At 36.8% G+C, this 21,151-nt stretch overlaps 2 protein-coding genes across 2 annotated transcripts; both read left to right on the top strand.

Annotated features, from left to right (window-relative positions):
* Positions 1 to 675: 675 nt before the first annotated feature.
* On the top strand, positions 676 to 3,732 carry LOC118646560 (transcriptional corepressor LEUNIG-like). Its single transcript, XM_036289701.1, has 5 exons — positions 676 to 682; positions 766 to 1,038; positions 1,113 to 1,291; positions 3,156 to 3,266; positions 3,718 to 3,732. Exons 1-5 carry the CDS (start codon positions 676 to 678, stop codon positions 3,730 to 3,732), a joined length of 585 nt encoding a protein of 194 aa, XP_036145594.1.
* A 568-nt stretch (positions 3,733 to 4,300) lies between these two features.
* Positions 4,301 to 7,930, top strand: LOC105841087. Its single transcript, XM_036290010.1, has 7 exons — positions 4,301 to 4,654; positions 5,245 to 5,433; positions 5,783 to 5,904; positions 6,329 to 6,394; positions 6,495 to 6,622; positions 6,747 to 7,398; positions 7,482 to 7,930. Exons 2-7 carry the CDS (start codon positions 5,280 to 5,282, stop codon positions 7,836 to 7,838), a joined length of 1,479 nt encoding a protein of 492 aa, XP_036145903.1. The 5' UTR covers positions 4,301 to 4,654; positions 5,245 to 5,279; the 3' UTR covers positions 7,839 to 7,930.
* The last annotated feature ends 13,221 nt before the right edge of the window (positions 7,931 to 21,151 follow it).

Below are 21,151 nucleotides of genomic sequence, written 5' to 3'. Positions count from 1 at the left end.
GGAATTTTTGTTTTGTCTTAGAAATACTTTTCTTTACATCGTCATTTTTTAATACAGAAAATGTAGTTTTTTGCAGATTTTCTTTGTGACATGTAGAATTTGCATGTCTTGAAATATGTGTATTACACGAAAAATTTTTCTTACATATAGTGCAATGAAAAAGATTGTCATTTAACGCTACTTTGCGTATCCAAAATTTATATTCATTGTCGCTAAGCCAAGCTTCCTGAAAGCTTCGCTTATTTTTCTTCTCTAATGGTTCGCACATTTTGATAGACAATAAAAAAGAAACCAAACAAAGAATCAAAGAAAGGATAAGAATTAAAAGAAGGAGAATAAATAACGGAAAAATATATAAAAGTTTCTTACTTATTTCCAATCGAAACTTTCAACTCGAAACTTTCTCAATGTAACGTTATTTATAAAATGTACTTACGTTCAAAATGTTAATGTTATAAAAAGAAAATATTACAAAAACACCGTGAAATAAAGTAACACAAACAAATCACGATCTCGTGCTTTTCGCACAATAGTCAAACGACAAATGCGACTCGCACTCACACAATCAAGAACCAGCCGCGCGACGCTCGGCGCAGCACGCGTACGCGATTCTCGATTGTTTATCATAGCGCTGCCGTTTTGCTCATTTGGGAAGCAACTGCCAAGAAGCACAGTATGTCCCGTGAGTAATGAATTAATTTATTCTCTTTTCTGCATTTTAATGAAATTTTCTTTTATATTATGTACATTTTCTTATATTACCAGAATCGGAGAATTCCATGCAATTGTTGCAACAACTGCTGCAGCAGCAGCAGCAGCAGCAACAACAACAACAACAGCATCTTGAGGAAGTGCAACGGGCGTTGCACTTCCTCTTCGAAGGGCTGCAGCATGGGCAGCAGCAGCAGCAGCAGCAGCCGCAGCCGCAACAGCCGCAGCCGCAACAGCCGCAACTGGAACAGCCGCAGCCGGAACAACCGCAGCCGCAGGAGCTGCAGCCACAACCGCAGCCGCAGCAGCAGCAGCCACGGCCAAAACGTAAAGTATTTTACATTATTCATTATTAATATAAAAAATTATTTGACTTTAATAACGTATTTATTTATTTTTAGGAAAAAAAGAGGTGCCGGCCGCGCGCGGGCCCACTGGCGAACCCAGCGATGGGGCTTTTGGGGTGCTGGCCGAGGGGGAGGCCGAAGCAGCGACGTCAATGACAGAGGTGGTGGCCGAGGCGGCGACCGAGGCGGCGGCCGAGGCGGCGGCCGAGGCGGCGGCCGAGGCGGCGGCCGAGGTGGTGGCCCCACATATATTTACAATTTTAAATATTATAATATCTCAAAAATAAATATGATAAAAAATACTTCAAATCTTTTAAATATCTTTTTTATTCCTTTCATTATTCCTTTCTTTCACATAAATTAAATGTGGTATAATAGGGCTACCGGCGAAGGTCCACGTAAAAAAAACCTAGCGCGCTATTAGTGGCACCTCATGGGTGGCGTGGAAGCCACTTAACAATTTAAATTTTTTTCACTAATCTTTTGCTAACTCGTCAGCTCTTTTTTGTTTGTGTATTTCATAAATTATTACAAATTTTTATTATTTAATTTATATTTTTATTAAAATTAATTTTATTATAATTAAAAAAAGACAATAAATTACATTAATACTAAAAAAATAAATAATAAATAATATAATTAATGATATCGATGATTGATATCAATTAATTAATCTGCTTAAATCGACCGCGACGCTTGAGATGAGCGGGGGACGAGCAGGGGGAGAGCGAGCATAAGTTCCTTTCGTCAAGTTGATCAACATCAACGTGCTCGCGAACGCACGTTTTCGTGGCAGCCTTGGAGAAAAAGAGACGGATGTCTCTCTCTTTTTAATATCCGAGTAGCGGCAGACGCGGCGAGAACGGCCGAGCCGGCCCGAAATCCGAGGCATGAACGCGGCCGACTTGGTGCTCCGAGAGCATCCGAGGTGCCCCGAGAATATCCGAGGTGCTAGCGCACTAAATCTTGCACCACTGTCTCCGCGCCGACTGACCGGCACGCGCGCCGCCGAATCCAATCAGGGCATCGCACCGACGCCGAACACGCACCAGCGCATACCGCGACATCGTCGCCAGTACATAACGCAAGGCTACCTCGCACGGCGAAGCTACACACTGTATATAATAGCATAGGGACTTGTATATATATTAGCATAGGGGTTATTAATTGCAATAAATCACATTATACCGAATACTGCCGTCTTCTCATTTATTCGAGCCCGCCGCCCAAACCCTGAATCCCGCGGCTATCCGTAGCCAATCGGCACACAGGATTCACGGTTACATGTTTTTTAATTAATTGAATAATTTATGTGCAACGTTAGAAATGGACAATGGAAGAATAATAAAGATGCTTTGTATACAGGGTGTTACAAAAGCATTTGCTTAGCAAATCCGATGCTTTTGTAACACTCTGTATATTGTAAAAGTTATATATTTTTATATAATATATGCATTACATTTTTTATATGTTTATAATAAAAAACAATTTTTGTATGGATTAAATAACATTGTCTTTGTGTATCCATGAATTGTGTGATCTATCAAATCCCAACCACTTGACGTAAACCTTTTCTTCTTGCGTAATACTTTCTCCACCAGAAATCCGTCCGGGTGAGTCGCGTGATGCAACTCATGCCCGTAGAACGCTCCAGCGATAGATGTTCCTCCAGCGATGATAATCCTCGAATAAATAAATTACGGGATTGGTACGTTGCACTTTAACGATCTTGAACACCTTGGTTGTTCAATTTGGTGTGTAACCTTTCTCGAAAATCGTCTTGTACTTGCTCACGCGTACAGAGTCGCCTACTTTAAATTTCGCTGGACCAGCAATCTTTATAGCGCTGTATACCGTATCCAAGAGTCTTTCAGCCATCCCAGGAGTTACGTCGACGGGTCGCACATCGATCGTTCGGTGCTTCCGAGTGTTGTAATTCGATACGAGATGCGATAACAGATCAATCCACTTGTAATTGCCGTTGAGCGTAAACTGCTTTCACATATCGTTCTTCAGCGTGCGATTAAAGCGTTCGACGACCGACGCTTTTATTACCGAGTACGTAGAATAATGGGTAATGTCGTGTTTTTGCAATAGTTTCTGCACGTTGGCGTTGTAAAACTCCTTCTTCTAGCGTCAGCTGTTTCGCTTCCACCTTTGCTGTTGAGCGGTATAACCCACGCATACTTGCTCAACACATCGATGACGGTGAGTATGTAGTGGTAATTTCTCACTCAGAGAAAAAATTATAGTACTGGCAACTATGTAGATGACAACTGTACAAATGTTGTACATAAAACTATTATTATAGTTAAATGCACTATTTTATAGTTGTTACAACTAAATTTATTGTTAAGAGAATAAATAAATAATAATTGTACAAACTTTATGGGTAAAGCAACATAAACTATAATTTTCTTTTTCCATTTATTATAATAAAGTTATTAAAACTATAATAAATAGTTAGGAGAACTAATCACTAAAGATTGCATTAGCTTTATAGGATAAATAACATAAACTATAAATTTTGTTTTCATAATTATTTTATAGTTATTGCAACTAAAATGAATAGTTACGAGAACTAATACATAAGTATTGCACATACTTTATGGGAAAAATTACATGTACTACAATTTTCTTTTTCCATGAATTATTTTAGGGTTATTGCAACTAAGCTGAATAGTTAGGAAAACTAATTAATAAATATTGCACAAACTTTATAGGTAGAATAACATTAACTAAAATTTTTGTTCCATAAACTAGGTAATAGTTATTGCAATTAAAATTAACAGTTAGGAAAACTAATAACTAAATATTACATAAATTTTATGGGAGAAATAACATAAACTATAAATTTTGTTTCTATAACTATTTCATAGTTATTACAACTAAAATGAATTGTTACACAAATTAATAAATAAATATTGCACAATCTTTATGGAAGGAACAACTTAAACTATATTTTTTTCCATAAACTATTTAATAGTTATTACAATTAAAATAAATGGTTAAAAAATGTAATAATTAAATATTGCACAAGCTCTGTGAGAAGAATAACGTGAACTATGATTTTTTTTTCATAACTATTTCATAGTTATCGCAATTTTGACAATTTTTAGTTTATTGTATTATTCCGAATACATTGTCATAAAAATCTTTTTACAGTGATAAGATTTCGGATTCGTAAGTATACCTCCACCACATATACCAAACGCTTTATTTGTGTAACATGCGCGCTTAACTAAGTTTAGTACGCGCCAAACGAGCGAGAGAATCTTTTCCTTCTCGCTGTTCTGGAACCATCTCAACGTGACCGAGCGAGAAGAGAGGATTCTCTTGCTCGCTCGGCGCGCGCAGAAGTCGAGCGCATCTATGCATCGTCACATAGAGTGATAGAGTACTTTCGTAGTTTCGTTATGGTGAGGCGCTTACAGATTCGAAATTTCATCACCGCTGCGACCAGCATAAGACACACAGGTTAACAAAATAACAAATGTTAGTTTTCATCTCCTAAATATCCAATTCGAGCAACAAGCCTATCGAAAAATAGATGATTTACTAAAGAGAAGCTACATCTATACGTTTAGCGCCACGAGGTTAGTATCCCTTCTATTCACTTCTATGCCTTTCGACAGGATCGCAATTGAAGCGTGGTCTACAATACTGGAATGAGCGTGGAGTAAGGCGTAAGAGTAACAACTGACCAATTAAAAAACAGGAATAAACGAAATAGGCAAATCTCATTTCATATTTTTTACTTTTTATTCCTACTCTACGCTTACTCGATGTATTGTAGACCACGCTTTAAGTGTGTTTCCAACTTTTCCTTCGTTTCTTCTTCAACTATTACAACGGCTGCATTTCTTCTCATCGCATTGTAACAATATCAACATTGTTGTTATAAATTACCGAAGCTTAAAGTTATTTTTATCAGTTCAGCTAATAATTTTAAGTAGATAATTTGAAATAGTAAAATTTTTATTTATAATAAGTTTTTTCAAAAATTGCCAGTCACATTTATGAAATAACATTAACATCACCTTTGAAGAAATTAATAAATTATAAAAATAAATATGATTCTTAAAAATTTTTAAAAGATTTTAAATTCTTAAATAAAAGAATAAAAAGAAATGTTGTGCAAATAATTAGAAAATTGATATAATTAGTTACGATTCCTTACTTGCAGGGTGATTAAAAGTTTATTTTTATCATATAAAAAGAATGGCAACATCTAATGCAGATAATAATGATGCAGGACCTTCAACATCTAATATTTCTATTCAAAATATGTCTATCGACAAAAATAATGAAGATAATTTTGTTCGTGATAAATTGAAAGAATGGAATCTTGAAAATTATACTGAAATATTTATTAGTAAGTGTGTGTAAATAATTTTTTAAAATTATATTTATTATATACATACAGTTTTGTATGTGTTACATAAATTTGTCATTTATATTTAATAAATAGGTCATTTGTCAATTATGTGTATTTTGCAAAAAATATTTGTAATTGTTTGATGTTCATTTCTTTTTTGTGAATGTTTTAATCAATTTTATAAATTTATTTAAACTTACATAAACATTAATACATAATAATAATAAATACTACAAATATATAATTCAAACCTATTTAAAAAATGATTCATTTCGTTTTATTTATTGCATATTTTATGTTTATTACTTTGAATAATATGCATTAAGTTTTTTTTCTATTTTTACAGATAATAAAATTAATAAGTCTAACTTTATGCTTATTCCTGACGAAACAATAAATGAAAAATTAATTCAGCCACTAGGAGATTATTATACGTTTATCACGCAAAGAAACAAATTAAAACAATCAGTATAAGTATCACATTATAATCATTCCATTTAAAAACTAACAAAAATTAATGTTTCTTTAAGTATATTTATGTGATTTTAAAAAGAAATATGGTTCTGTATTATATTGGCATAAATTATACAAATAAATAATGAAATTGTATAAATTGAATTAATAATTTAAAATTTTGCGAACTTAATTTTTTTAATTCAAATTATTTTTCTTATTATCCATTTTTTACAACGGAGTTATTTACAAAATTTTGTACATTGTAAATTAAATTTTTTATAATTGCAACTTTATTTACATGTGTCTTAATAATAATGTTAAATGTAAATATGCAATTGTTTTATAGAAAAATATAATTTTATATTTTAAATTTTTTACATTTATTTTTATTATAATTATTTGTTTTTTTCATATTTTTAATAATGATATCCTTTAGGTGCAAGAAGGTATTAATTTAGAAATCGAATCTCGCAACACTACAGCGTTATTTAACGATGGAACGGTAATATTTTATTTACATTTATCTTATTTTAATTATCTTATTTAAATTATTTCATATTATTTTATTATTAATAAATTAATTTTTAATAATAATGTTACAGAAATTACGAACATTATTAAAAAAGTCAAATTTTGGCAAATATTTCTTGTCAAAAACGCTTCTTTCCCATACAGATTCAAATGATTTGGCAAAATTTATTATCGAGCATCTCCTACAAAATTGTTGCAAGTAAATGTCATACATTGATTTTTGTTTTTTTTATTTTATGTAATAAGATATCATCTTCTGTAATATGTAATAAATGTCATAAAAAAACAAAAAATAGTTTTTAAATAATAATTATATATTTCAGGATCTCTAAAAAGACATTTTTATTTTGGGCTAATGAGATTGTTCATGTTTGGCGTAACGAATCCGTAGAAAAGTGGTATAAACCTTATAAAAATGGTAAATTAGCATCGGGAAAATTATATCACAAATATATAAACACTTCCAAAAAAATTAAAAAAGCAGTATCTACATTTGACAAAAAAGTGGCAGAAAATGAGAGAGTTAAAATAAATGAGGAAGAAGAGCATTATCTCAACGAATTGACTTGTGAACCATTAGATGACTTTGATAGAATTAAATTTTTATGGGAAAAGACGTTCAACTCTCGTCAAATTACTTGCACTATTGCTCAATATTTTGAAAAATACCCACAGTTACGCCCACCACTTGGAATACAATTAATCGAATTGGATTATAAATTATTAAATTTATCTGAAATAAATATTTTACATAACAAATGGCCCACACTACACCCAAAAATACTCAAATTGGCTAACCAACGGAAACATGCTGTTAACTTACTCGGATACAATGAAAATGTACCACCGGAAATATTAGCTTGGCGAGTTCTGCCATACTTATTTAAACCTACATTTATGAAAACGGGTCAAAAAAAAAATAATTGGAAACCATCATATCACGAACAATCTAACGGTTTTATTACTTGGATAAATGTAAGTTTAAAATTTAATTTTATATTTGTTGAATTAGCATAATTTTTTTGTTGATTTTTCAATTTTCGCTATCCTATTGACAGGTTATCACTAATTTAGAGATGACAATTAAGAAACATCGAGAATTGATGGAGAAATACAATTTGACTCTTCAACCTTTTATTATTGCCGTGGGACCTTTGGAGCAATTAGAAGTTGTCTATGTTATTATCAATGAGGAAAAATATGTATTTCAACATATTATAGATGGTGTAGATTTTTGTTTTAAATCGTTTTATGCTCTAAGAGCAGAATATCCTACATCGTGCAAACAAGTCTGGACATACATTCAAAAAGAAATCTATGGCTTAAAAGATACGCAGACAAATTATCAAAGCGTTCAAAGAGTGAGTGATGAATTAGCGAATTTATCAGAAAATACAAGCGAAACTGAAGATTGAGTTAATTTATTGCACAAGAGATTAATAAATAATTTTCTTGAAATAATTTAAGATAATTATTTATTATTTTTTAAAACAAGAATTTCTAAACTGCAATTTTTTATAAAATATAAGTTTTTTTAAACATTTCTTATCACCTATAAAATTAAAAAAGATTATTGTATTATGTAACAATTAAACATATTACATTATTTGTACTTTTTATACTTTTGTTTTTATTTTAATTCTAGTATTAGTATATTTACATATTAAAATTAATAAAAATATATCAAATAAAATGGAAGTTCGTTGTACGATATGTTCCAAAATAATGAAATGGAACTTGATAAAATATCACATGCAGCATGTGCATAAAGTATTTGATATTACCTATACTTGTGCTGTAAGTTCATGCAGTCGGACGTTTAGTATTATAAATTCTCTTCGAAATCATATTAGAACGTGTCATGAAAAATCAGTAATGGAAGAGAGTAAAAATGAAAATCATGATTTTATTTCAACAATTGAACCCATTGATCATATTGCATCTGATGAGACTGAATTTATTATAACTGAGCAAAATACTTTACAAAATAATGAAATTGTTTTGAATGAAAATGAAAATAAAACTGAAACCAATGAATTGACTTCTAAAATTGCCTTAAAAACTGCAATTTTTCTTTATGGAGATCCAAAACTGAGTCGCATTCAGGCTGAACAGATAATAAAAATATTTAATGATATAATGAGTGGCTATTTTATGATTTCAATAAAAGAAATAATTAAAAAATCTGTTCATAATTTTGCCGTAAATGAAATTCAAGAACAATTTGATAATCTTCAATTAAGCTTTTCTCAAATGGATACTGAATATAAATGTTTTCAAGAATTACGTAAACGACATTACCTTATAGATCCAAAAAGTGTAACTTTTGGTTATAGAGAAGAATTAAAATCAAATGTAATTAAACACATAAAATGTAATGGTTCTGTTATTCCAATAGCTTTGGTTTTACAAAGATTTTTCGAAATTCCTGATGTATTTGCTAAAACAATGATATATATATCAAAGTTAAAATCTGACTCACAGAAAATATCAAATATTATACAGACTCAGTTTTGGAAATCTAAAACGACGGAACAAAATTTTAATAAAATTTTTCTACCTTTATTTTTATATCAAGATGATTTTGAGTGTGGAAATCCATTAGGTTCACATGCAACTATTTATAAAATGTCTGGATTATATATTTCTTTACCTTGTTTACCTACAGAAATCAGATCAAAATTAGACCATATATTTCTTCTTCAAATTACGCATTCTAGTGACGTAAATGAATTTTCTTCAAAAATTGTATACAATAACGTTATTAAACAATTAAATAATTTGGCAACTGAAGGAATTAAGATTAAGATTAATGGAAAAAATATTACCATTTTTTTTAAACTTGCATTAATAATTGGTGATAATTTAGAACTTAATTCCATGCTTGGTTTCTCAAAGAGCTTCAATGCTCATTTTTTTTGTAGATTTTGTAAAGTTGAAAAGAAAAAATCAACTATGATGATTAAAGAAGAAAATTCTATATTACGCAACAAAGAAAATTACAATGATGACGTTAAAAAAAATAATTTTCAACAAACAGGTATAATAGAAAAATGTATTTGGAATAATGTATCAGATTTTCACGTTACAGAAAATTTTTGTGTGGACATCATGCATGACTTACTTGAAGGTGTTTGTAACTATAACATGGGTTTAATATTACATAAATTAATAGACACAAAAAGTAAATTAGAATCGTTTAATTTTAAATTAAAGCACTTTAAATATCCTGATAGAGCTAATAAACCCCCACTTATTACTTATTTGCAATTAAAAAATAAATATTTAAAAATGTCAGCAGCAGAAATGAAATGTTTTATTTTAAATGCTTGTTTGATTTTTGGAGAGTTAATTCCTCGAAACAATAAAATATGGAAACTGTATTTATTACTTAGGCAAATTGTTTCCATTACTCTACAATCTTCTGTGTCTTGCAGTGATATAGAATTACTTCGTAATCTTATAGAAGAACATCATAGTTTATACATACAACTTTTTGATAAAACACTAAAACCAAAGCATCACAATATGCTCCATTATTCTCGAATAATGAAAATTGTAGGTCCATTAGTTCATATATGGTCAATGCGGTTCGAAGCAAAACATCGTCCGTTAAAGCAAAGTGCTTCAACATCAAAAAATAGATTAAATTTACCTTATACTATAGCCATGAAACAACAACTTCATCTGGCTAAAATATTTCTCGACAATGAAATTTTTACAAATTCTGTTACTTATAAAGAATTAAATAATCCTGACGAACGTCCGATTGTAAAAATTCCAGACATTGATTTAAGTACTTTTAATCAAATAAAACATATTACGATAGATAATATTAAATACAATATAAATACTGTCATTAAACTATCAGATACCGATACAATATACGGTCGTATAACTAATATTTTAAAAGAAACAGAAAATTCTATTAATAATGCAAAAATTGCTTTTATTGTTAAAGTTTTAAAATGTATAGAGAAAGATGATCATTTCCAGAGTTATCAACTTAAAGATACAAATAAATATAAGTTTATATTATATAATTCATTATTATATTTTGAACCACGAAATGAAATAAAGTTGGAAAATGGTTTCACATACGTTTCTTATGATAATCATATGTTCTAGTTATCCCTATATATTGTATTTTTACAAGAGTTATGATTATTACTATAAGAGAGATACAATACATACATCCTTCAATACATTTTAAAAATTATCAACATTTGTACACGTTTATTTATTAGGGCTCTTTTTATACGTTTTAAAACTTTAATAAATAAATTTTTTAAAATTAATATTTAATTATAGTATTAATAATTTAATTGTAATAAATAATACATGTTTATTTTATAGAATAGAAATATTTACTAATCTAAAATTTATATGAAAAGTTATGTTTTTATTATATAATTTGTGTTTATTTTATTGTATCACATATTAATTTGCTGTATAGCTTTAATATGTTAATTGTATTTCTTTACAAAAATAATAAACATGTAAAAACTAAAAATATTATGTATTTTTAATTATATTTTTAAACTCCTAATTAGAGCATAAATAAAAATAAACTACTAATAACAATAAGTACATAGTTGACAATGTAACATTGTAGTCATTATTACATCCAAAAACATAATTTAAAAAAGTAAAATTTTATAGTTTTTTTAACATATAAAAATATAGCTAAAAGAACAAAAAGCATATTGTCTATAGTATAAAAAAATTAACTTTGTGTTACTAAAAAAATATTGTACTGAAAAGTGTAAAAGTAAAGTTGTTACAATAAAAATATATTATATACATTATAACATTAAATGTTGTTTCTTTAACACAAGTCTTACAATAGTTTTAATAATGAAAATATAGTTTTGAGAAATAAATTTTCTTTGTTTGCATTACCGTAAATTTATATTTTAAATAAATAAAATGTTTTTATAATAATAACTATAAAAATATAATAGCGTAAATTATATTATTTAATTAACCTAACTATTTTTATAGTTCAATTCAGTTTAATTTTCATAACCTGAAAAAAATAGTTGAGGTGCTATACGACTATATTTTTATAGTTGCTGAAACTTTTTTTTTCTCTGAGTGCTGTTGAAACGCGAGTACGGAATCATTTCGACGATATCGGCCTGCCACAGATCATCGTATTCTCGAACTATGATGTGTCTCCGCGGAAAATTTTTCCTCGCTGAAGAGTGCAGTTTCTCGACAAGTCGTCGTTTTCCGGAACTACTGTTGGATTTTGGTAATTTCATGTTTTCGGTTTGATATGATGTATAGGGTGACGCCGATCAACTGATTCGTTTCAACGATACGCGAGTTAATTTATAATAAGACCTGCCTCGCTAAGTTTTTCGATGATGGACAGCATCTCGTTGTCGTGAGCGTTATGACCGGCCCGATGCGAGGCTACGAGTAACCGTAGACGATCCACCAGCTCGTTAGAATCGTCCCATTGCACGTAATCGATCCCGTTGTCGTTTAGTATTATAGCGCAAGGTAATTTCCGATTGCGTTATCGTTTGGCGTCATAGCGCGAGGTAATCCCATTCCGCTCGTAAAATCATATCTTAGTAACGGGGCAATTATATATTTATACTTGTATTCTTTATTGGCTAATAATATCGGCCGTGCGCAACGTACTTACGTTTATGCGCGTTTGTAGCTAACAATATACCTTTGTACCTTCGTTTATCGTTTTCCGTGTAGACTGAATCATCGGGATATCGTTTAAAGATTGTGACGTGACGCGTCCGGTCGCGTTCGTCACAAGGGCGTAAGCCCGACCGAGGGGGTCGATTTGGGGCTCCTCCTCGCCGAGTCGAGGGGGACGCGACTTTGTTTTACGCTTGTTTCTTTCTTTTTTAGTTTCCGCGTTACCGGGTCAGATTGTTTAGGGTATTTAGGACTAAGGCGCCGAGTGAAGGCTTAATCTTATTGTACCACGAACGGAGGAGGAGCAGCCATCGGGGGAAAAGTATCGCGAGCAGTCGACAGTAGGAGAGGTGCCCCACGCAGAGTTTCCCCGCCGAGCCGTGCACCGAGCCTGGCTGATTATTACCGCCCTGAGCCGCCAGGATACCGCCGCCGTGAGGATACCGTGACAGAAAGGATACCGCATAGCAACAGGAAAGCTGCTTGAGAGGAATCACGCCGAGGGCACGCCACCGGGCTGCGGACCGGGGGAGTTACCGTCAAATTGTAAACGGCCCGCCACGCAGATCGGTTCGGCCACGGCATGGCCAGCCGGGCCAACCGAAAATGGCAGAGCCATAGCACTCTCCCCGGCGGAAGTCGTCACGCACGGACCACGAGGCAAGTGGATAGGCGATGCGGCGCAGCATGGGATCGAGGCGTGCGGATCGACCGAAAATCGAAGCACGCGCATGCGCGGCGGCTCGAGCCGGCCGGCGTGGGACCGGGGCTCCTCACTGTTCGGCAAGCCGTGACGGCGCGTACTTGGCAGAGGACGAGCCCCAGATACCGCGACTGTTACCGACGACTTCAGGGACCGGGACTCCGTTCAAAATTGTAAGGCCAGCACTCGGCAGCCATCGAAAAGTAAGGTTCGGAAAAGGCGGTCAACCCTCGTGCGGGACCGGATACCGGATACCGTTCCCTCTGAGGATATCGGTCATCCGAATCCGATATTATTAGTGATATTAGTGTGTAAAGTAACTCAAAGAAAGAGTAGAGTTTTGTGGCCGCACGAGGGCTCGGACCGACCGACCCCGAATAATTGATACCGCGAGTACGTCCCTCTCGGACTACGCCGGAGCCGACAGTCATAGGATTAATCTTTGTTACCGCGAATCGGTTCCGCAATCATTTATTTTGTCTTTGTTGGAGCGGAGAGCCTCGTCGGCCTCCCGCCGCGTATTATCAATTTTGTCTTTTCCACATTTTTGTGTCCAAAGTTCGTTTCCGTCTCTATCACAGTAAAATCCATGAATTAATCGTGTGCAGACGCATTGAGTAAGCTCCTTGCAACATTGTTACCATTTTCAATCAGTAAAGAAATATAAAATATTCTTTTATTGTTTAATAAGTGAGTACCGAATCTTTATACGACCTGCCTCGATCCGACATCTCCACGCCTTCCGTCTCAAAAAGAACCACGCCACTCTATCGTCTCGCGAGAAAGAGCTACCGGCACTTGTAACGCTTTCCAGTTGGTTACCGTATTATAGCTGATTATTGTGTGGCGCGAGAAGTCGCGCCTGGCGCCCAACAATTTAGCGTATTGGGAAGTTACCGTTCTTGCAAGCTACCGCTATCGTATCGAGGGCAACCTCGATCGATATTGGGGGATACCGTATACAAGATACCGCTATCGTGTCGAGAGCAATCTCGCCCGATATTTGGGGGATACCGTCTATGAGTTACCGTTCTCGCTTCGAGCGCAAGCCTCGAGCGAGTGGGGGATACCGTATGCAAGCTGCTGATACCGTATCGAGAGCATTCTCGAGAAATATTGAGACTACCGTTCTAATAACTATCGCATCTAACTGGAAGGGCGTTACTCGTTACCGCGTATACTGAGATTTCCGTTTAATTGAGCGTAGCCCCTGGCGTTCCCGAGGGCAAGCGACGTTGCAAGATCAACTCGTAAAGACCATGTGTACCAACGTATTTTACATCACCGATAATTATGTGATCACTATCGTTGACGTCGAACGTTTTATTACCCAGCATTATACCATCCCTGTTTAAACGAATACGGTATACGGAACCGTATACGGTATCCATAATTTTCTCTTTTTTACCACGACTGCTAAGGATATCTCCGATGTACTTTTGACCGGGTGGCACTCACTTGGACACGATTCAAATGGACACAGTGCATTTGGACACGGTGCTTTTGGACACAAAAGAAGTCTTATTAAAAATGTACACCAGTTATATGCACACGTGAAATTTGACCATCGGATATTTGCACACGAAAAAATACCCATCGTTCACTTGGACACATAAAAGTTGCACACCATTCATTTGCACACCGCTCACTTGCAAAACCATTCACTTGCACATCGTTCACTTGCCCATCACTCATTTGCACACCAAGAAATGCGCACCAATCATTTGCACATGGAAAGATGCACATTGATCATTTACACACGGAAAGATGCGCACCGATTATTTGCACACGGAAAGATGCGCATTAATCATTTGCACACAGAAAGATGCGCACTGATCATTAGCACACCGTTCATTTAGACACGGCGCTTTTGGACACCGTTTATTTGCACCCCGCTCAGTTGCACACCGTTCAATTGCACACCATTTAAGTCGCAAACCCATGTGGTGCAGTGAATGCTTTACACATACACACACACACACACACACGGGGGGGGGGTGCAAGGGAGGTTTTTGGCCGCCCTCCCGCATCCACCCCGTCCAAGTCGCTAACCCATGTACACACTGCAAACGCAGCCATAATGTACAAATATTTAATTTGCGTTTGATTGAACAATGTGCAATTGAACGGTGTGCAACTGAACGGTGTGCAATTAAACGGTGTGCAAATAAACGGTGTGCAACTGAACGGTGCGCATCTTTCCGTGTGCAAATGATCAGTGCGCATCTTTTCGTGTGCAAATGATCGGTGCGCATCTTTCCATGTGGAAATGATCGGTGTGCATCTTTCCATGTGCAAATGGTCGGTGCGCACTTCTTGGTATGCAAATAAGTGGTGGGCAAGTGAACGGTGTGCAAGTAAATGATGTGCAAGTGAGCGATGTGCAAATGAATGGTGTGCAACTTTTACGTGTCGAAGTGAACGGTAGGCATTTTTTCGTGTGCAAAAATCCGGTGGTCAAATTTTACGTGTGCATATAACTGGTGTACATTTTTAATAAAATTTCTTTTGTGTCCAAATGCACTGTGTCCAAAAGCACCGTGTTCATTTGAACCGCGCAAGTGCACCGCTCCCCTTTTGATCCAGCGCGCAGCAGTTCCAAGTGTTGGGATAACGTTTTTAGACACTCTGACGTTTGTAATCGATTTCGAACGGATGTCGCAAACGAATCGTCGGCGGATTCAAAAACAGTCTCGAGAGTCTTGTTTAACAGTTTTGGAGCTTCAATCGTTGATTGTACAGCTACCGTACGCAGTGTGGACGTTATCGCTGACGGATCTATCGCGTCGTTGGACGTACGCTGCACCGATGGCGACGGTATATTCATTGCATTGTTTGACGTATGCTGCACCGACGGCGACGGTAAATTCATTGCATCGTTTAACATATATCGCATCCATTTGTTTGATTTATTTAATGCATGGTCCTAACTGTCTTTCGTTTTCTCTGTATCTTATTCAGTATCGCATCCTTCTGGGTGAATGACGTTTCGACGCCTACGTCATCGACACGCGGTTCGTCTTTTATCGCGCGGACACCGGAATTATCGACAAACTTTTACAGCGGCTCGACGATCCTACCGGTCTTCAAAGCGCGATGTTTTTTACAAATCGATTCGCTCGTTTTCTCAATCTTCTTTGCAATTTTCTTGCGCTCGCGCGTATCGTTGTTCTCAATCATGTTGACAGAGAGCGTCGATCGCTCACGTTTCATCCCCAACGAAGTGTCGATGACGACTAATTGCTTCACAGCACCGCGAACTCGTTAAATCCTTTTCTGTACCGTCCGTTAGTAAGCGAGCTATCCTTGTCTATTACTAAGAATCTATAATCACGCTGCCAACAATCGCGACATAACGCACAAAAATCATCATACGACACATTGGTGTTAACATGATCGTTGTACACATGCTTCAGGTTGGTACCATCCTGTTTAAACGGGATCAGTAGGTTTGCATTTAAGATGTTTTCGTGTATAAGATGTTTAGGTATTCTCGCGTACGACTGACAGAGATAAAAGCAGTCGACGTTCGAGTGCCGACCTATCGCAAAATACTCTCTCACGGCATCCTGCTTGTTGCACGCAATGTCGTCGAAGACGAAAATTGAGTTTGGACGCGTTTCACTCGGCGGAATAATGTCACAGTTATTGGAGAACGTAAAAAAGTTAATTTCGTTCATCGATCGCAACAAATTCTTCAAATACCGATATTTCGGCTATTGCAAAGATTTCGAGTACACGTACAAATTCTCGAAACGTACATCGTGCGGACATTCCAACAAGTTTATCATAATGTTGGTTTTACCGCAATTCGATGGGCCGCAAATGATCGCGCGTATGGTAGTAGGCAGCATCGCGCCATGCTTACGCCTCTCTTCGTCATCCCCTATTAGTCGTAACTTGTTATCGTAATTCGTAATGCATATCGTCAACGGCTGTCGCACGAATCTCATGTTTTCGGAATCTGATTATATGGCTAAATCGAACGCCTTATTTGTAGGTAGGTGAGTGCAGTGTATGCTTTATTATGTATATATGACAATGTATGCGTGTGTGTGAATGCAGCGTACGGATAGAGAAAGCGCAAGAAAAGAAGATAAGCTCGTCGCGGCGCGTATCAATGGCCGCGCGAAGAAGGAAGATAAGCTCGTCGCAGAGTGTATCAATGGCCGCACGGGCGTGATGCTATACCTCGCAATGGCTGGGCGTGATCGCTGTGCTTATCAATGGTCGGGCGCGGTTTATCGCTGTGCGTACTAATGGGCAATCCTGTGGAAGATGACTGCTAAATTAATATAAAATTAATATAATTCAACGTAAATTAATATACATAATATTTTTCATTGTATAACAAAATTAATGTATTATTACATGCGTTTATTCTGAATATGTATTTTTTATTATGTATAGCCAACATGAAGAGTCAGCAACGTTTTCACATTATTAACATTTTAACATACTTCTTACGTTCGTTTCACGTTTGCTCACGTTCTTCTTACGTTTATTCACATACTTTTAACGTTCATTCACATATTTTTAACGTTCGTTCACGTACTTTCCACGTTCGTTTCACGTTCGTTTACCTACTTCTTATGTTCATTCGTGTACCTTTCACGTTCGTTCACGTACTTCTTACGTTCGTTCACATACTTCTTACGTTCGTTCACATATTTCTTATATTCGTTCACGTACTTTCCACGTTTGTTTCACGTTCGTTCACGTATTTTTTACGTTCATTCACGTACTTATTACGTTCGTTCATGTACTTCTTACGTTTGTTCACGTACCTTTCACGTTCATTTCATGTTCGTTCACATACCTTTTACGTTCGTTCATATTCATTTCACATTTATTTGTTTTAAACATCCTTACGTATATGTATAACCGTTCTTATGTACATATAACCGTTTTACGTATGTGTAACATCTCTTATAATTTTTGCTTTATAGAAACATGTCGCGATTTGGAACTAGTTAAAGGCATGTAAAATCGCGCATCGTTCAGTATTAAACATGTATCTCATACTGTCACATCCCTCCGATATACTCGAATTGACCGCCGAGCAGTTACAATTCGTACCTATTTTGCTACGCATGTGTGGCAACTATATCGAACACGTGTGGGACAGGCTTCCGAAACGTATAAGGGCTGATCCGGAGATTCGAAGTTATCGTCGTTGTTACAATCAACGAGCATTACAATCAACCCGTGGCAGCGGCCGCACATTGACGGACCCGCGCCGTTGATCAAGAATTGTATCGAATGCCAGCTATCGCAACGGTAAAAAGGGGCTATGGTCATTTTCTGAATCGTGCGATAAACGCTCTTTCTTTCGAACTACATATTCCCGGTTACCAGTTTTGCGGTCCGGGTACTCGACTGAAAAAGCGATTGGCTAGAGGTGACCGAGGTATAAATCCGCTCGACGCGGCGTGTCGCGAACACGACATTGCGTACTCCCAAAGCAACGAGCTCACCGACAGACACGCGGCGGACAAGATACTTGCGGACAAAGAGTCAAAACGAGTAATCGCGAAAGATTCACCTCTCGGGGAAAGAGCGGCTGCTGCTGTTGTCTGGGCAGCCATGGAAGCCAAGACAAAGATCGGTATGGGTATGAAGAAGAATTCAACGAAAAAATCGACAAAAAAAATATACTTCAGGCTGCAAAACGAGGCGGTGCATTATCGATTTTACCAATAATGAATGTACTCGGATCCTTGATTGGTGGAGCGATTGGTGTGGCAAAAGCGGTGAATGACAACAAAGCCGCGCGACGTCAGTTAGAGGAGTTACAGCGTCACAATCGCGCGATGAAAGGTCACGGCTTATATCTCGCCCTGTATAAACGCGGGCGAGGACTGTATCTCGCCCCGTACAAGCACGGAAAAGGTGTACAAAAAAAAGACGTCGAAAAAACATTAACACTACCCACAGGTGCGACGACGAACATACAATTGACGCAACTGGCAAAACGCGCGCGTATTCCATATTTCAGAGGTGTTTTCATGCGTAACGCGTTACCGACGATTCTTACCTAGGATTCTTATCAAAGCGCGGTGAATTGCTATCGCGAAAATGGCACGTATCGGATGCGTCGATCAACATAATGAACGTGAACATTATTCGCGTGGAATGCAACGTGACCGCGGGCAACAATAAGAGTGTACACACAATACATAAGTTTTCACCGAGCGTGCCACCAGGATATAAGATTTCGGAAAGGCCCGCGCAGATCATTCATCTACCAATCATCGTGCGGTGTATTACGGATTTGACAACACGCGCCGTCATTCAGAACGGACGAATGCTTGATTTTCAAGGAGAAGAAATGACCGTCAGACTGCACGTGCGTCGACGGTTGCAACAATAACGCGGACGTGAGATGCTCGTGCTAAACATATCGCAGCGCGCGAAAGAGAACGTTATCTCTACACCAGTGCTAACGTTCATTCCACCAATGCCAACAATCATTCAATACTCTTGCGATTTAATAATATTCAATCGTCCTGCTGTCCCGAGAAAAAGAAGCGTAACGCGTCAAACGTTACATTTTTACCATCTCTGGGATTCGTGGTGCGAAACGTCTGATAACGATGACTGACACTCTAAACATCGGGGACGAGCCGATTTTCGACGATCGCATCGTCAAGATCACTCATACGTACAACCCGTTTGCCAACAGAACGTTCGGGCACAGCGACAAGATACGAATACCCATACAGCAACAGGATCTGTATACGTTGCCGAAAGTTTTCTGTATATTGAGGGAAAAGTGACAATAAACAAACTAGCCGAGGGATTTTCAGTGGTACTGGGAAATAATTGCGTAGCGTTGATGTTCGATGAGATTCGATACGAGCTCGACGGTGTAGAGATTGATCGCAACAGAAATGTTGGAATAACCAGCACACTGAAAAACTATGCAACGGTGTCGTCAGACAAAAACGTGATTCTGAGGAACGCTGGTTGGATTTCCGGCTGGGACGTAAATGGATACTTTAATTTTTGCGTACCGCTCAACATGTTGTTGGGGTTCTGCGAGGATTACAGACGCGTGGTGATCAACGCTCGTCACGAGTTAATTTTAATATGCGCGCGTAACGATAACCACAGTCTAATGGGAAGTTCGGAGTTGGAACTCACGATTGATATATTCAAGATACAATGCCTCACGTGCTGCTGAACGAGATACATAAGTTGTCGATGCTGCGTACTCTGGAGAGCGGACGGTACCTGAGCATGGCTTTTCGTTCGTAGGATTTGTACGAGTTTCCGCTATTGCAGCAAACAACTAAGCATTCGTGGGCCATCAAGACCGCTACTCAGCTCGAGAAGCCGCGATATGTTATCTTTGCTCTGCAGACGGGTCGAAAGAACGTTGCGTCCGGAGACCCAAGCTTCGAACCCAAGATTCGATCATTGCAAATTGACAAACGTGAAGCTGTATCTGAACTCGGAATGTTATTCGTACGACGATATGAACTTGGATTTCGATAAAAATAAATGGGCGATTCTGTACGACATGTAAGCGCGTTTCTGCAAGGGCTATTATGGATACGAGTATCTCTAACCGAACCTCACCACTTCAACTTTTCTACTTAACGGTCCGTTTATAATCATCGATTGTTCTCGACAGAACGAATCGGTCAAGAGCGTAACCGTGGACGTGCGCATAGAATTTGAATGCAAAGAGAATATGCCAACAAATACCACCGCGTACTGCCTTATCATACACGATCGCGTGGTTCAGTACAACCCGTTGACAAACATTGGGGGAAAATTACTTAACAACCTTGTCTCGTTGTACATTACAGGAGAGGGGGATGAGATCATATATAACTCTACGACACATCAAAGTCAATCACAGTCTTCTCGAAAACAACAGTCATGTCTGCACCAACGTTCGTAGACCTGCAAGGTTTCATAGTTGGAAGAAGCTTTGTTGTGAAGGAATTTGCCTCTCTCAAAGATGGATTCGAACTCACCCATTATGTTTTTAAATGCTCCACACCATGGCATAGTCTCACCAAGGCGGAGAGACATCAAGCGATGTGGTTGAATAAGAATTATCACGGAATATCATGGGATGATGGAATGGTTCTACATATCATGGCTAGGAGTTTGATTACAAAGGCGGTGATGGGTACAACGATGATCGATGATGATGATGAAATTGTCGTGTACATCAAGGGACGTGAGAAACGAGAATGGCTGCGCGATTTGCTTCTGGACAAGGCGAAATAGGAAGCTTACGTCGAAAATATCAAGACTCATTACGAAGACATAGAATCTCTAAACAAGATGGACGTTACAAACACTTTACGATGTCACAATCATGTGAACAACTGCGCTTTA

This window comes from Monomorium pharaonis, chromosome 7, assembly GCF_013373865.1.
Source record: "Monomorium pharaonis isolate MP-MQ-018 chromosome 7, ASM1337386v2, whole genome shotgun sequence".
Classification (NCBI taxonomy): Eukaryota; Metazoa; Arthropoda; class Insecta; order Hymenoptera; family Formicidae; genus Monomorium; species Monomorium pharaonis.
The sequence above is the reverse complement of the archived record's forward strand: the minus strand, read 5'-3'. Positions and strand labels throughout refer to the sequence as shown.

Coding starts and splice junctions, on each gene's coding strand:
- LOC105841087 (XM_036290010.1), top strand. CDS start 5,280: ATGGCAACATCTAATGCAGATAATAATGATGCAGGACCTTCAACATCT. Junction 5,905..6,328: donor GAAACAAATTAAAACAATCA/GTATAAGTATCA, acceptor GATATCCTTTAG/GTGCAAGAAGGTATTAATTT. Junction 7,399..7,481: donor GTTTTATTACTTGGATAAAT/GTAAGTTTAAAA, acceptor TCCTATTGACAG/GTTATCACTAATTTAGAGAT.
- LOC118646560 (XM_036289701.1), top strand. Junction 1,039..1,112: donor GCAGCAGCCACGGCCAAAAC/GTAAAGTATTTT, acceptor ATTTATTTTTAG/GAAAAAAAGAGGTGCCGGCC. Junction 1,292..3,155: donor CGGCCGAGGCGGCGGCCGAG/GTGGTGGCCCCA, acceptor TTTTTGCAATAG/TTTCTGCACGTTGGCGTTGT.